At 58.3% G+C, this 13761-nt stretch overlaps 1 protein-coding gene across 1 annotated transcript in view; it reads right to left on the bottom strand.

Annotated features, from left to right (window-relative positions):
- The window catches only part of DGKK (diacylglycerol kinase kappa), a 138353-nt gene extending 129253 nt beyond the window's left edge, over nucleotides 1-9100 (bottom strand). The window contains exon 1 of the mRNA XM_056809327.1: nucleotides 8909-9100. Within this exon, the coding sequence (XP_056665305.1) occupies nucleotides 8909-9100 (192 nt within the window). The remainder of the gene's footprint in view (nucleotides 1-8908) is intronic.
- Nucleotides 9101-13761: the final 4661 nt, after the last annotated feature.

Here is a 13761-nt window from a genome sequence, read left to right as displayed (position 1 = left end):
ATATTATGCTTTCAGAAATGATGAAGTGGATGCTGTCAAAGAAACCTGGGAAGACCTGGATGAACTGAGGTAGAGTGAAGTGAGCAGAACCAGTAGAACAATCTATACAGTAATGGCAATATTGTAAAGACAATGAGTTCTGCTCAACAGAATGACCCAATATCATTTCAAAGCACCCATGATGAAACATGCTCTCCACCTCCACATAGAGATAATGGGCTCAGAGGGCAGATCATGACATATTCTCTCTTTTAGACATGGCTAGTGGGGGTTGTTTTGCATGCCTCACATATTTGTTTTTTTGCTTTCTTGATTCATGGGAGACGGGGAGGGGAGAGGGAGAATTTGGAAATGAAAATAACATAAAATTGAATCTAAAGATAAAGAAGTCAACAAGAAGAGGAATTTCCACATAGCCAAAGAGCATCCTTTACTTGTGCTCAGGTGACTGCTTTGCAAGCCTCAGAGGAAGTCCTTCATTACTTTTCAATGGCACTCTCTCAGGTAGCTGTCTGTGTCTTCTCAGGCTCTGCATGGGCACCCAAGCCCCCTTAGCGAAGAGGCATGCAGTAAATGTTCAGTAAACACAACTACAGGTTCAGCTGGACTAACAGAGGTCTACAGGCCATCCCCAGGGGTCCCTAGTTGAGGATTAGTCTGCCAGAGGCACGTAGTCATGGGTGTTCTAACCAGATGGTAAAAGGAAGTGCCAACTTGCTAGGGCTCCTCAAAGGGATCCTAGAAGGAATCTATAGCTGCTCCCTCTGTCTTTCCCATCAAAGTCACCTAGCATATTTGCAGCATCTCAAGCACTGATCTCTGGCTTAAGGACATGCTTGCTACCAGGAATACATGCACATAGCATGGAACAGAGACTAAATCCTGAGCAAATGAGCTGTGGTACCCTACAACTGAAGTCACAGGAGCTGGGGGGAACCTACGTGGGTAATGTTGAGCAAGGCATGCGGCTTCTCTGGGCCCGTTTCCCCATCTGTCAAGCGATGGGGTCGGACTAGACAATGTCCACGGTTCATCAAGGGAGCGCTACTGTGTTCCCTAGCCCTTCCTTGATGCTTGAGTATAGCCTAACATCAGCCTATGAGGTCCATACCTCATGGTTGCCATTCCAAAATGATGTGTGTGACCAACAGGAAGGCCAGTCCAAGTGACACCCTTCTGGAGGGTCAACAGGCCCCCGAAGACAACCACAGCCTAGGGGGGCACGGGCTGCTTATGATTACAAGAAGGAAGCCAACTACAGGCAGCAGAGCCAAATCCAACAATGAAATGACACTAATGAAGTCTCCAGAGAGTTTGTCGCTCCGAGATGGGATTAAATATAGCTTCTGTGCAGAGCAACTAATGCAGCCAGAAGAGAGGGAAAGACTCCTCAGGGCGCCTGCCAGACATAAAGCCAAGAGGGCTGGCCCAGGGCACCTCACTGCTGTCACTGGGGTCCCTGACCATGGTACTTACTGAGTGGGAGGCTCTCCCATTCCAAGCTACCTGGGAACAGGTTCCATAAGTTTCGCTTTTCAAGTACTTTGTATTTACTCTCCCTACATATTCCATCTGGACACAATGTAGCCCTCCAGTGGAGTAGAGGATTGGGACCATCAAGAAATGCTTATTGGAAGGAAGGAAGGAAGGAAGGAAGGAAGGAAGGAAGGAAGGAAGGAAGGAAGGAAGGAAGGAAGGAAGGAAGGGAGGGAGGGAGGGAGGGAGGGAGGGAGGGAGGGAGGGAGGGAGGGAGGGAGGGAGGGAGGGAGGAAGGGAGGGAGGGAGGAAGGAAGGAAGGAAGGAAGGAAGGAAGGAAGGAAGGAAGGAAGGAAGGAAGGAAGGAAGGAAGGAAGGAAGGAAGGAAGGAAGGAAGGAAGGAAGGAAGGAAGGAAGGAAGGAAGGAAGGAAGGAAGGAAGGAAGGAAGGAAGGAAGGAAGGAAAGAAGGAAGGAAGGAAGGAGGAAGGGAGGAAAGAAGGGAGATAGGGGAGGGAGGGAGGGGAGGAAAGGAGGGAGGGAGGGAGGGAGGGGAGGAAGGAAGGAGGGAAGCAAGCAAGGAAGGACCCAAAGTTCTGTGGTGGGTTGAAGTTTACAGAGGAACAGACTTCAACTCTGCTGTCATCCAGGTCAACCTATCTCTACTTCACCAGCTCCTGTTGCCCTGAAAAAGATAGTGCCTTCCTTTAGGCCACAGGTGGAAAGAGCATATGATATCTGTCACCGTCTCTCTCCTCAAGTGCTTCTGCCCTTTTCTGCCTACTGGGTCCAGCAGGAAATGAATGGGCCCTTCCAGTTTCAATCAGAGAAAACTGGGAGAAGGTTGGCTTTTCCAAGCCCCGAATGCCTGAGAAACTCCATGGGTACTTTGGCTCAAGTAACAGAGTGAGGCAGAGGAGGTCAAGGCCCAGCCTGCGGGTTCTTCGTCCCCTAGTTGTCACTGCAGTCTGCGGCTAAGAGCAGAATGAGGGTATGCAAACAAAACCCAAAGATGGGGACTCTCCCAGTTGCACCCCGATCAGGCTGGCTGCCCAGCTCCTTTTGCCATTTGCCTTTGCTTCATGCAGAAGGGCTGTGGGGCATCCAGAGGGTTTCACGTCCTGCTGGGTTAGCTCGGGGGAGGTATACTTGCCTGCAGCTGTCTGCATCTCTCCTACCTTGGACTACCAGATATCTTTGAGAGGGGAAGGCCTGCAGCCATGTGTCTGATCCTCCAATGGCCCTTTGGGTGACCCCTCAGCTGGGCAACAGTCCCCTTCCTGAGTGAGCCGGGCAAGGGTGTGACCTGCTCTAGTTTCAAGCCAAAGGCAGGGCCGAGGGAGGGAGGGAGGGAGAACAGGGGTACCAGGTCTGCCCTTGCTCATGAGCTAGCAGAGCCATTCAATGGCAGGTGTACTTGAACACAATTCTGGACACATGCATACATACATGTAGAGCCAGGCATAGATATGTATATGTACAGTATGACCTGGGGCCTCAAAGACTGGATTTGGAGATGGGAAGACCTGAATTCAAGTTCTGCCTCAACCATATATATATATACAAGCCTCATGAGCTTTGGTAAGACAGAAAACCACTTCAGGGCCTCGGGGAAATAAAGGCAGCAAGTTAAGGAGAAGCTGCCAGCATACCCATTAGAGGGAGTTTCCACATTGGGAGGTCCTTCCATTCCTGATGAGATCAGAGTCCCACAATAGTGAGGGAGGCAGGCTGAGAGAGGCTAAGGCTCTGGGGGCACCCAGTTCATACATGTAATCGGTAGGGTAGATGCTGAGTCAAGCGCTCTAGGCAACCCCTCAGTAGAACGAGCCGTGTGGTCTTTACACTGGGGGGACAGGGGACTTGTGCCCTAGTCCAGACTTTCTGCAGAGGGCCTGCTATTTCATCTAAGCCTCAGTTTCTCCCTCTGTAATATGGGAATAATAAGGATGGTTAGGAGGCCCCAGCGAGCTGATCAAGTCCTCTGTGAACTGGAGAGTGTTATTCAGTGTCAGCCATTACTGTGACTATGAACAACAAACACAGTCGCAAACTTTATAGAGGAGGGCCCAAGTGGCAGGATGCAGAGGTCGAATTCCAACGCCAGTCCTCTGAGTCCCGTCATTGGCAAGGCTGGCCCTTTTGGGGTTAAAAGCCTTTCCCCCAAGTGCCCAGGTCTGGAGCAGCTCCCAGGAGCCTCCCCAATGGCTGTGTTGCTCTGGGCCCCACAATCGTCCCTGGACAGATGTAAGAAGTTCCGGCTTCCTCCTGGAACATCTGGAAGGCCAGATCAGAGGGAGACTGGCTGTCCCTGGGACATTTCCCAGCCCCCCCCAACAAATCTGCCTCTACCCAGACCATATGGTTCCAGTGAGAAAGACTTCAGCCAAAGCACACTCCCTTCTCAGGCAGCCAAGCCAGCCAGGGAGCCAGTGAGGCCCGGCCAGCTCACAGCTGGGGCTTCCCTCTTTTCAGAAAGGGATGCAGCAGAGGGCAGAGCAGAGCCCCTCGGGAGAGGCAGAGGGAGGAGCTCTGGGCTGGGAGGCAGGGTCTCTGCTGCTTAGCCGAAGCAGTGGCCCTGGTGAAGTCACTTCACCCCTGTAGGAGTTTCCTGACCTGGCAAACAAGGTGGGGAGAGTAGGAGAACTGACCTGAGATCCTTTGTGCTGTCAAGTTGAACCCAGTGGGGTGAAAGCCACCTCCTGCCGAGACACCTTCCTCCATTGCTTGAGGGGTGGAAGCTCGGCTTGCAGAGGGTCTCTGCCCTGGGCACAGCAGCAGAGAAGCTGAGTGGTGATCTCGATGCCCCCTGGGAGGGCTCATCATGGCACCTTCGTCAAGGGAGGCGTGCACTGTGGGCTCCACCTGACCTGTTTACCCCTTCAGAGGGCCAGCTGGGCTAAGCAGGCAGCCATCCCGTGTGCCCCCCCCCTCTGCAGGCACTGTAGAGGGGGGGAAGAGAGAGGCGCCTCCCATCTCTTGGGCCCTGCATGCCTTTGGTTTTACAGCCCTGGGCCTAGCTCATGCAGGTACCAATCCGGGCTGGGCCTCAGTTTCTCCAGCCCTAAATGAGCAATAAGCCAGTCTCCCTCCTTGGACCAGCCAGGCGTGCTCTGAAATGGCTGGAGGAGCCCAAATCAGCAGCATCAGAGTCCCTCCCGCCTGGAGCAGGGGAGATAAGGCTGGCAGCCCTCGCCCATGTCAGGAAATGAGAGCGCTCCCACCTTCCTATTAGCTAGACCGGGAGCAGCTGGGGGTGGGGGAGGTAAGCGGGCTCTGGACTGTCTGGGACAGACTCGCCGGAAAATCCGGCGGCTCCTGGACTGCTCCGCCACTCTGCCTCAGTTTCTCCATCCCCGGGGATTTCCAGCCAGCGCGATAGAAGGGGGCCGGGGGGGGGGGGGGGGCAGTGCTGGAGAAAAGCCGGCCCGCCGCGCAGGCTGGGGAAGAAAGCGCTTCTCCCAGGGAGCATCAGAGCCTTAGGCGGCTGATGCCTCTGTAATATGAAAATGGTGCTGCCGCTCCCGCTCCCGGGGAACTCTGGGGCCTGAGCTGCAGATCTCGGGCAAGATTGAGACTCCCCGGGCCCAGCCGCGCCGCGCCACTTTATTAACGCTCCCTGTTTCCGAGCACACTCGGTAAATGAAAACTGGCTCAATTGAATATTCGGCTCCTTAATTGCTCTTAATTTCCTCGCTCACACTCGTTTGGGGGGGGGGGGGGGGGCGCCCAGCCCTGCAGGTACTCGGCGACACCGAGGCCCTCCCTGGGCGGGGCGGGGGTCGCTCGCTCGGTCGGCGGAGCGCAGTGCGCCAAATTCAGAGGGAGACAATGACGAGGAGAGGCAGGAGCCCCGAGCCCCGGAAGGCTCCCCAGGGCCCCGAGGGAGAGCCAGAAGCAGTGGGCGTGGAGCCTCCCGCGGCGGCCCGGCGGACACGCCCCCACTTGGCATGCCGCACATCTGCATTGTGGCTCTCGGCCCTGGGAAAGGCTGCACTCTAGACCTGGCTGTGTGCGTGAGCGTGTGCGTGTGCGGGGGGGCGTGTGCCGGGCGGTGAACATGTGCATGTATGGGCGGGCGTGTGCATGTGCGCGTGTGTGTTTAGGGATGCACACCACTGCTCTACCCAGACGAGAGCCTGGGCCCATCAATCAGCTTTGGATAAATGAAACCCCATTTGAAATGCACAGAGAGCCAGAGAGAGAGCAAGGAGCGAGCCAGCAGTGAGCCAGCGAGCTCGCTGCTTTGAAGAATCCCAAAGTGAAGCGAGCCCTTGCTCAGAACCCGGGAAGTCGGCACCAAAGGCCCGGGCGCCCCAGCCATCTGCACTTTCACTCCCGGGCTGGCCTAAAGCGGCTCTGGCCCCTCCCCCCAGCACTCCGGCGGGCCTAGGCTTCGGCTAGACCCCCGCCCCCTCCGGAAAGCCAAGGCCAGTCTCACTTTAAGAACACTAAGCACCCCGACGCCTCGCCAATCTAGGCCCTGCTTATTGAATTAGCTACCAAGTCAACTGTGCTGGGCCCGGAGTTTCTGTGGGAAAGATAGCCGCTGCCTGCGAGCTTATCGCCTGCTCTCAATTATCTGCGGTAATGGAGGGGAGCAGTGATGCAGATAATCCCCAAATCACTTCTCTTGGGCCACGGAAGCACTCGGGCTGCTGTGATCCTCGTTGCGCCGCCCCCCCCCCCCCCCCATTTGCCTTCCTAATCCCCATGTGCTCAGACTAATAACTGTCTTCCCTGACTGAGCACAGCCCAAGTGGGGCAGGGAGAGGCCGGGCTGGGATTGAACATTTGCCCCCACGAGCCCCCCGTGGCCCTCTGGGAGCTGCCTCAAGTTCTCATTCTCATGAGAAAGGAGAGATCCAAGCGGCAATAGCAGCTCCCGCTCAGCCCCGAACACTGGCAGCCTGGCAGCCGGAGAAGGACCATGGGCCCCCCTCCACCCCCAGAGGCTCCTGCCTCACCCTGCTTCCCTGCTTCCGATCCCTCCAGCAGCCTCCACAGCACCAGCAGTCAGTCCCTGGTTTGGGGGAAGCCAGCGTTGATGAAATGTCAGCCAAGAGATTGTTTGTGGACAAATGGGAGGCTTGTGAGGCGCAGATGGCCAGATTGAGCAGTCAGAGTTTGGGGATTTGATTAGCTGTGGTGGCTTGCTGACCCCTGGGGGATGGCGGGATGGAGGGGAACTAGCTTAGCTTGCCATTGGGGGGTCGTAGATTATATTTAATAAAGACACAAGAGCCGAGCCCCGGTGCCCCACGGCTCTCTAAACCCACCCGAAGAATCCATCCCAAAGCACGAAAACCTTGGCATGGAGGGAGAGGGGGACAGGGAGGAGGAGGAGGAGGAAGAATGGAGACCGGGAGGAGGAGACAGAATTTCTGCCCGACCGTCAACAGGTTAAGTATTAGGATCAACAGCCTTGGCGCTTGTTAATAGCACTGCGGATGCTGCGTTCACTTAGAAAAAGAATTTATTACCCTCTAAACAAAAAAGCATCATTGCCGGCCTGCTGTCGGGAATGAATGGGAAAAGGATGCTTGCCGACCAATTTTTTTAATAGTTTTCAATTTACTTCTTAATTATGGTTCTAACACCCACTCTGAAAATGGAAAGATTTACTGTACTTCCCCCGGGCCCATATATTCTGGGCCACTTAAAGGAGCATTTACTTCTCACTCTGCATCTCCAATGGGCTGCAAACCAGGGGGGGGGGCTTGTCTGGCTTCAGCAGCTCAGTAGCTCTCTCCATTTCTGGGGATGATTTGTATACTATGGGCTTCAACAATCTCCTGTGTGTCTTGGGCACTATGCAGGCCACATACAAGGCAGGATCCTTATCCCTAGGGAACTTCCAATCAATTGGGGGAAACAAGGCTGACAAGCCAGGTGATAGCAACAGCAAGTGTCCATACATAAATGCAGAGGAGGGAGACTTGGGCTGAGGTTGGGGGGAGGCGAGGGAGCAGTGAGGGAGGGATAGTCATTTGTTCCTGGTCCATGGGGAAGTGCAAAGAGACCCCAGAAGAAAAAACAGGAGTCGCTGATCTTTTGCTTCACTTAATTTTCCTCAATCCTACAATTATAATGATTTCCTAGCTGGTCAAACCTCAGGGCACAAAGACACTCAACAGCCTTTTCTCAATAGAAGCTGAGCAGAGACAGACAAGTGTGGCTCACTTAATACCAACCCCTAGAGGGTCACATCATTGCTAAAAAACCAATTCACACATTGGCACTCACACTTTCTGCCACCAGGTAGGGGACTCTGGACCCTGGTCCACTGCCTGGAAATTGAAATTTTTAAAAAGGAGGGGCACGGCCAGCTCTCATTCACAGACTAGAGTGTTCCACCAGGAGAGAAGAAAATTAGCTCCTCCCAGCATCTCTCTGTCCGTCTCTCTCCCTCTGTCCCTCTCCGTCTTTTCCCCTCTCTGTCTCTGTCTCTGTCTCTCTCTGTCTTTTCCCCTCTCTGTCTCTGTCTCTCTCCCTCTGTCCCTCTCTGTCTTTTCCCCTCTCTGTCTCTGTCTCTCTCTGTCTCTCCCCCTCTCTGTCTCTGTCTCTCTCCCTCTGTCCCTCTCTGTCTTTTCCCCTCTCTGTCTCTGTCTCTCTCTGTCTCTCCCCCTCTCTGTCTCTGTCTCTCTCCCTCTGTCCCTCTCTGTCTTTTCCCCTCTCTGTCTCTGTCTCTGTCTCTGTCTCTGTCTCTGTCTCTGTCTCTGTCTCTGTCTCTGTCTCTGTCTCTGTCTCTCTCTCTCTCTCTCTCTCTCTCTCACACACACACACACACACACACACACACACAGGCAACACCTGCCCTCAGCCTAATCCCAATGCTACAATAACTCAGCATGAAGCTCAATCAGCTGCCCCCAGGGGCTCCAGCTCCACCTTAGGTCAGGAGTTGGCAGGACAACTTCAACTAGAAGTGGGGGGCCAATCCCTGGCACCCCCTAAGCGAATTCTTTTGCTCATTTCATGGATGGACGGGGCAGGATGGCTGTGCTTCTGTGAGTAATGGCCAGCTCCCCACCCCCAGGCAGAGATGCTGTGCCCAAGAATGGCCTCTAGGAGGCAGTGCCTCTGAACACTGCCTTCCCTGTAGAGCTGGAAACCCGTTTACTCCTCGGAGGCCCAAAGCAAAGTGGCAGAGGTGCTGGCACTGTGGTCTGTTGGACGTCGCTGACCTCAGAAATGGGAGCCTTTGTGGAGATGCTCTGCTGTTCTGATAGCTTCTTAGTGCCCCTGAGTCATTCATCTATAGGGCCCTCTGGTGAGGCTGGCCCACCTCGGTAGTCCATCCTAGGGATGGGAGAGCAAACAAACAAGCAGCACCTGGCTCTAGTTGGGGCAAAAGCAGGATTCCAACTCTGGGCTCAGGGGCACCTGCACAGAATCCTGGACCATGGAGAGGATGCTAATGACTGCCCTTACCTTGCTCCTCATCTGGCCTGATGTGGACACTTTGCTGGTGAGCTTGTAGGCGCTTCCTTCTTGCTCTCCCTCCTTGGCAGAGCAATCCTCTCCTGGCCCCCCTGCTGGAGCCAGCCTGTCCAAGCCCATTGAGGAGCCAGACTCCCTGGGTAGCCTGGCCACCGAGTCCCCAGGGGGCAGCGCCTCAGCCATGGTCCCAAGGTCTCAGTTAGTTAGGGGGCCACAGAATTTCGCTGCTCTTCCCCCTTCCACTAGCTTCAGGCAATCCTTCTAAAGACAGGAGCAAAGTGGCCGCTGAGGTGCCGGCTCTGCTCCACAAGAGAGGGGCTTGGCAGGAAGCAGAGCCTGCAGGGGAGCCCCCGCCTGCCCCACACCAGGAGCCCTGGCCAATTTCCCTCCACAAACCTCTGCTCCCTGGCTCTCAGCGGGACTATCGGCCCGAGCCTTCCTCTTTTCAGCCCTTCTCTCTGACTGCAATTATTTTGCAAACTCGAGCTTCCCTCATTGCGACTCAGGAAGCCAGAAGTGCTCCATTTCTGTCTGCCTAACCTCCCCTGCGCCGCCGCGCCGCCCCGCTAGCTACCGCCACAGCCGCCGCCGCCGCCGCCGCTCAGCTGCATATTCTGCTCTACAGGTATAGGGATGGCCAAGAGACACGGGCTTCGAGCTGGGAGGGGAGGGGAGGGGCGCGGGGGAGGACGTCTGGGTGTGTAAGGGGAGAGCGCAGCCGAGGCCCGGCCGAGATTATCCCCAGTCTTTCGGGTCAGCAAAGGAGGGGAAAAGGGAGAAGATGAGACCAGGCAGAGATAGGGAGAGAAGAAGAGGAGATACAGACGGAGAGAGCGAAGGGGAAGGAGAGAGGGACACAGGGAGAGGGCGGGAGAGAGGGGGGAGGGAGGGGGGAGAGGGAAGAGGGAGCGGAGAAGGAAGGGATGGAGGGAGGAAGAGACGGAGACAGAGACACAAATACAGAGACGAGGAAAGAGAGAGGAAGGAGGAGAAAGGGAGAAAAAGAGACAGAGACAGAAAGCGACAGAGAAGGGAGGGGAGGGGGGAGAAAGATGTCATAGAGACTTCGGCTTAAGTCCAGAGCAATACGAATCCGTTTGTAAAAGGTAACAACAGATCTCGGTCCCTCGATCCCCTCCCCTCACAGCCCTGCCACCCTACAATGGCTCTGAGCCAGCACCTGCCCCTCCTGGGGCTAACTGCCAAAATACTGACCCTGACACTGCGGAGAGGGAGCGCGAGAGGGCGGGGTCCCAACCAAGCAGCCCCCAAAACAGGATGGCTTTTCAGATGGCCAGCTGGCGGCCGTCGGCGGCCCCCACGCCATCCTGCGGCCTGGGCCCCCGGCGTGTTTCAGCCCCATCCCCATGCCTGCGCGCTTACCTACCTGCCCGGAGATCCTGCAGCCCGGGGAGTGGTAGCTTGGCCAAGGCACCAATGGGCGCCCCGACCCCGACCCGTCCCTTTTTCCCCACCCGACCCGGAGGGCGATCAGGGAGAAGCAGGGAACCCGGCCCAACCCGGTCAGGCGGCGGACAGTAGGCGAGCGCCCGCGGCTCCTGCAGTGCGTGTGTGTGCGTGTGTGTGTGACAGAGACAGAGCAAGAGACAGAGCGAGAGAGTGAGTGAGAGAGAGAGAGAGAGAGAGAGAGAGAGAGAGAGAGAGAGAGAGAGAGAGAGAGAGAGAGAGAGAGAGAAGGAGAGAGGAGAAGGAGAGGGGGGGGGAAGAGAGAGGGAGAGGGAGAGGGAGAGGGAGAGGGAGAGGGAGAGCTTGGAAGCAGAGCCGAGCCCACCACCAGCCTCCTGCCTACCTCCCGCCTTCGCCCGGGGCTCGGGCGCGCACACAGGCGGGCGGGCAGCCCCGAACCGAGCCCGAGAGGCTGCCGGGGAGGGGGGGGGGGGGCGGCCCGGCTCTACTGTCCGCTGGGTCCGCCGCCTGGCTGCCTGGAGGCGCCGCGTCGCTGCCGGCGCTCGCTCCAGCTCCCCGGCCCGGGCCCGGCCCGACCCAGCCCAGCCTGTGCCGCCGCTGCGGCACTAGCAGGAGAGAGAGGTGGGTCCCCGAGATAACGCGCCCGCCTCCGTGCAGGGCAGCGCCGGGACAGCCCCGCCGCTTGCAGCTTCTCCAGTCTCTTGCGCTCCCTGGAGGCGCTCTCCGCTCTCCGCTCCCCTAGTCTCTCTGCAGCCCAGACAGAGGGAGCCCGGCCGGCGCGCCCTGCCTATTCCCCTGCCCCTGGCTCTGTCTTCCGGTGGTTCGTCCCCCTGAACCCCCCTGGACCCCTCCCGCCCCCCCTCCCGGCCCGACCGACTGGAGCGCTCGCTCTAGCACTTGTTGCTTCCACCAGCCTTCCCGGACTCTGTCTCCCCGGCCGGCCCGCCGCAGAGGCGCGCGACGCACGGCTCCCTCCTCGCTCGAGGCCAGGCCCCGGCGCGCCCTCCCAGCTCCCCCCACCCAGGGCTCCTGCAGCCGCTCCCGCACCCACAGCCCCGGCCGCAGCCCCAGTCGCGCCGGCTGCCCCCATGTCCCACCTCGGAGTGCGGCCGCGCCGCCGCGCCTTCCTCGCCTCCTGGCCCCGACGGCCCCTGTCCCTCAGCGGCAGCATCCGAGGCCGATGGGGGCCCGGTGTCCCGGGCGGCCCGGGCGGCTGCCGGGCGGCGCCGCATGCCGGTGCGCTGGCCTGCAGCGGGCCGCGAGGCGCGGACGGCCCCGGTCCGCTCCCTCGGCTCGGCTCGACTCGGCTGGGCTTGGCTCGGCTGGGCTGGGCTTGACTCGGCTGGGTTAGGCTGCAGGCGCTCTCCTTGGAGGTCCGGAGGGCGCGCAGGCCAGGAGCGCTCTGGCGGCGGCGACGGCGCGCTGGGCCAGCTCGAGCAGCAGCAGCCCCCAGGAGCCTCTGCCAAACTTTCCCCCTCCCCACAGGCTCGCGCGCTCGCGCCCGCGCTCGCAGTCCCCTCCCCTCCCTCCCTCCCTCTCTCCCTCCCCTGCCTCTCTCTGGCCGGGCTGGGCTGGGCCGGGCCAGGCGGGCAGTAGGCAGCAGGCTAGCCTGGTGAAGCGCTCTCCCTCTCTTCCCTCCCTCCGAGCAGATCTCAGCCACTGGAGGGGGGGCGGAGGGGCGCGCGCTGCCCGCCCCTTCTCCTCCCTGGACTCTCTCCGCAGCCCCCCCTCTAGACTGGCCGCCGGCCGGGCGGGAGAGCAGGCACAGAGGCGCGCAGCTATCGGGGTGACCTCCCTGCAGGGTGAAGGGTGCAGAGCAGGGGAGGGGGCGGGGGGGGGGGGCAGAGGCTGGTTGCTTCTGTGCCAGCTTTGCAGCACTTGCCTTGAAGAGCCAGGGAAAGACATGGGCCCCCTGGCCTCCTCTGCTCCCCGCCCGTCCAGCAGCAAGTGATCGGCCCAGGCGCTGCGGCACCCCCAGTCCCAGCCCCAACCCCAGCCCTAGTCGCATCATAAACAGGTGGCTGGCTGGCTGGCTGGAGGAAGACGGTGGAGATGGGGTGGTGGCTCTCCTTTACAATCTGTCCCTTTTCTCAAATTCTAGGTTAGAAGCTGGAGCTGCTGAGAGCCCAGCCAGGCCTGGAGGACTGGGGAGTAGGCCAGGGCAGCCCTGGGCTTCTCCTGGCCTAGCCTGGGGGCAGAAAAGGCCACCTCCCTTCCTCTCATCACCTAAGGAAGCATTCAAGCCTCCCTCTGAAGGTTTTCTCCTCTCTTCTCCTCTCCCTCTCCTCTCCTCTCTTCTCCTTTCCTCTCCTCTCCTCTCCTCTCCTCTCCTCTCCTCTCCTCTCTCTCCTCTCTGCTGCATTTTCTTTCTCCAGGGCACACAGGGGGCATAAGGTGGGGGTGTCTGGGGCCTTGCTCTCCGCCTCCCTGCCAGCGCCAGCCTCCCTCTCTTCTCTGGGGCTTCTCTCTCGGCCCCTCTCTTGTGAGATGACTGCCATGGCTGCCCACTGCTCCTGGGGGCCTAGCACGGTGCTCCTCCCAGCTCCATTCACTGTAGGAGCCGGCAGGCCAGTACCCCTGTGGAGGGAAGATGCTCCTGAAATCCCAAAGCACCCTCCCTGAAGGATGTCCAGGGGACCACAGCTTCATCACTGCTGCCTCCATTCCCACCCCTCTCCTCTGTCTGCCTCACTGGGCCACTGGCAGGTCTAGATTCTTCCAGCACTCCTTTTCCTGGTACAGGCACACCTGGCCCCTCCCAAGGGCCCAACTCCTGAAGGGAGACCCAATGTAGCCTCCCACCCCACATCCAGTCTCTGCCATCTTGGAGAAGCTGCTTCCATGGCCAGTCAGGTCACCACTGACTTCCCTAACCTTCCTTGCATTCCATGTGGCCTCTTCTCAATCCCAAAGGGGCTGGAGTTGCCTTTGTGGAGGGGGAGGAAGGGCAGAAGCCTGAGCCTATGGCCTGGAGTCAGCTGGGAGAAGCTTTGCAGCAGACTCAGTGTCTGAGGGCAAATTCAAGTCTGAAACCCAATCTAGGGTCTACTCTGGGAGGTCTTTCTTGGCACTTCTGTGGTGTCTGTGCTGCTGCTGTTGCTTCAGGGGGTGCCAGAGGGGGCTGCAGAGGGGATGCCTTTGCCTGCTTTGGGGGGCACTAAAGGCACCTATGCCTTATTCTCCCCAACGGTACAGGGAAAGTGTTCTCCATAAGCAGAGCCTCACCTAGAAGCCTGGTACTGAGCTGGCAGTCAGGAAAGGCTTGGTGGGCACGCACCAAATCAGTGAGTGCTCAGAGGTCATATGGGCAGTGGCATCTCTTTGGAGGAGGAGATACTTCAGAGGGAATCGAGCCCAGCTCCCACTATTTCAGAACAGAAGAGGCAAAGGAAGGCCAAGGAAGGGCAAGGACTTGC

Source organism: Monodelphis domestica, chromosome X (assembly GCF_027887165.1).
Source record: "Monodelphis domestica isolate mMonDom1 chromosome X, mMonDom1.pri, whole genome shotgun sequence".
Taxonomy (NCBI): domain Eukaryota; kingdom Metazoa; phylum Chordata; class Mammalia; order Didelphimorphia; family Didelphidae; genus Monodelphis; species Monodelphis domestica.
Note: the sequence above shows the minus strand (reverse complement) of the source record. Positions and strands in the feature narration are given on the sequence as shown.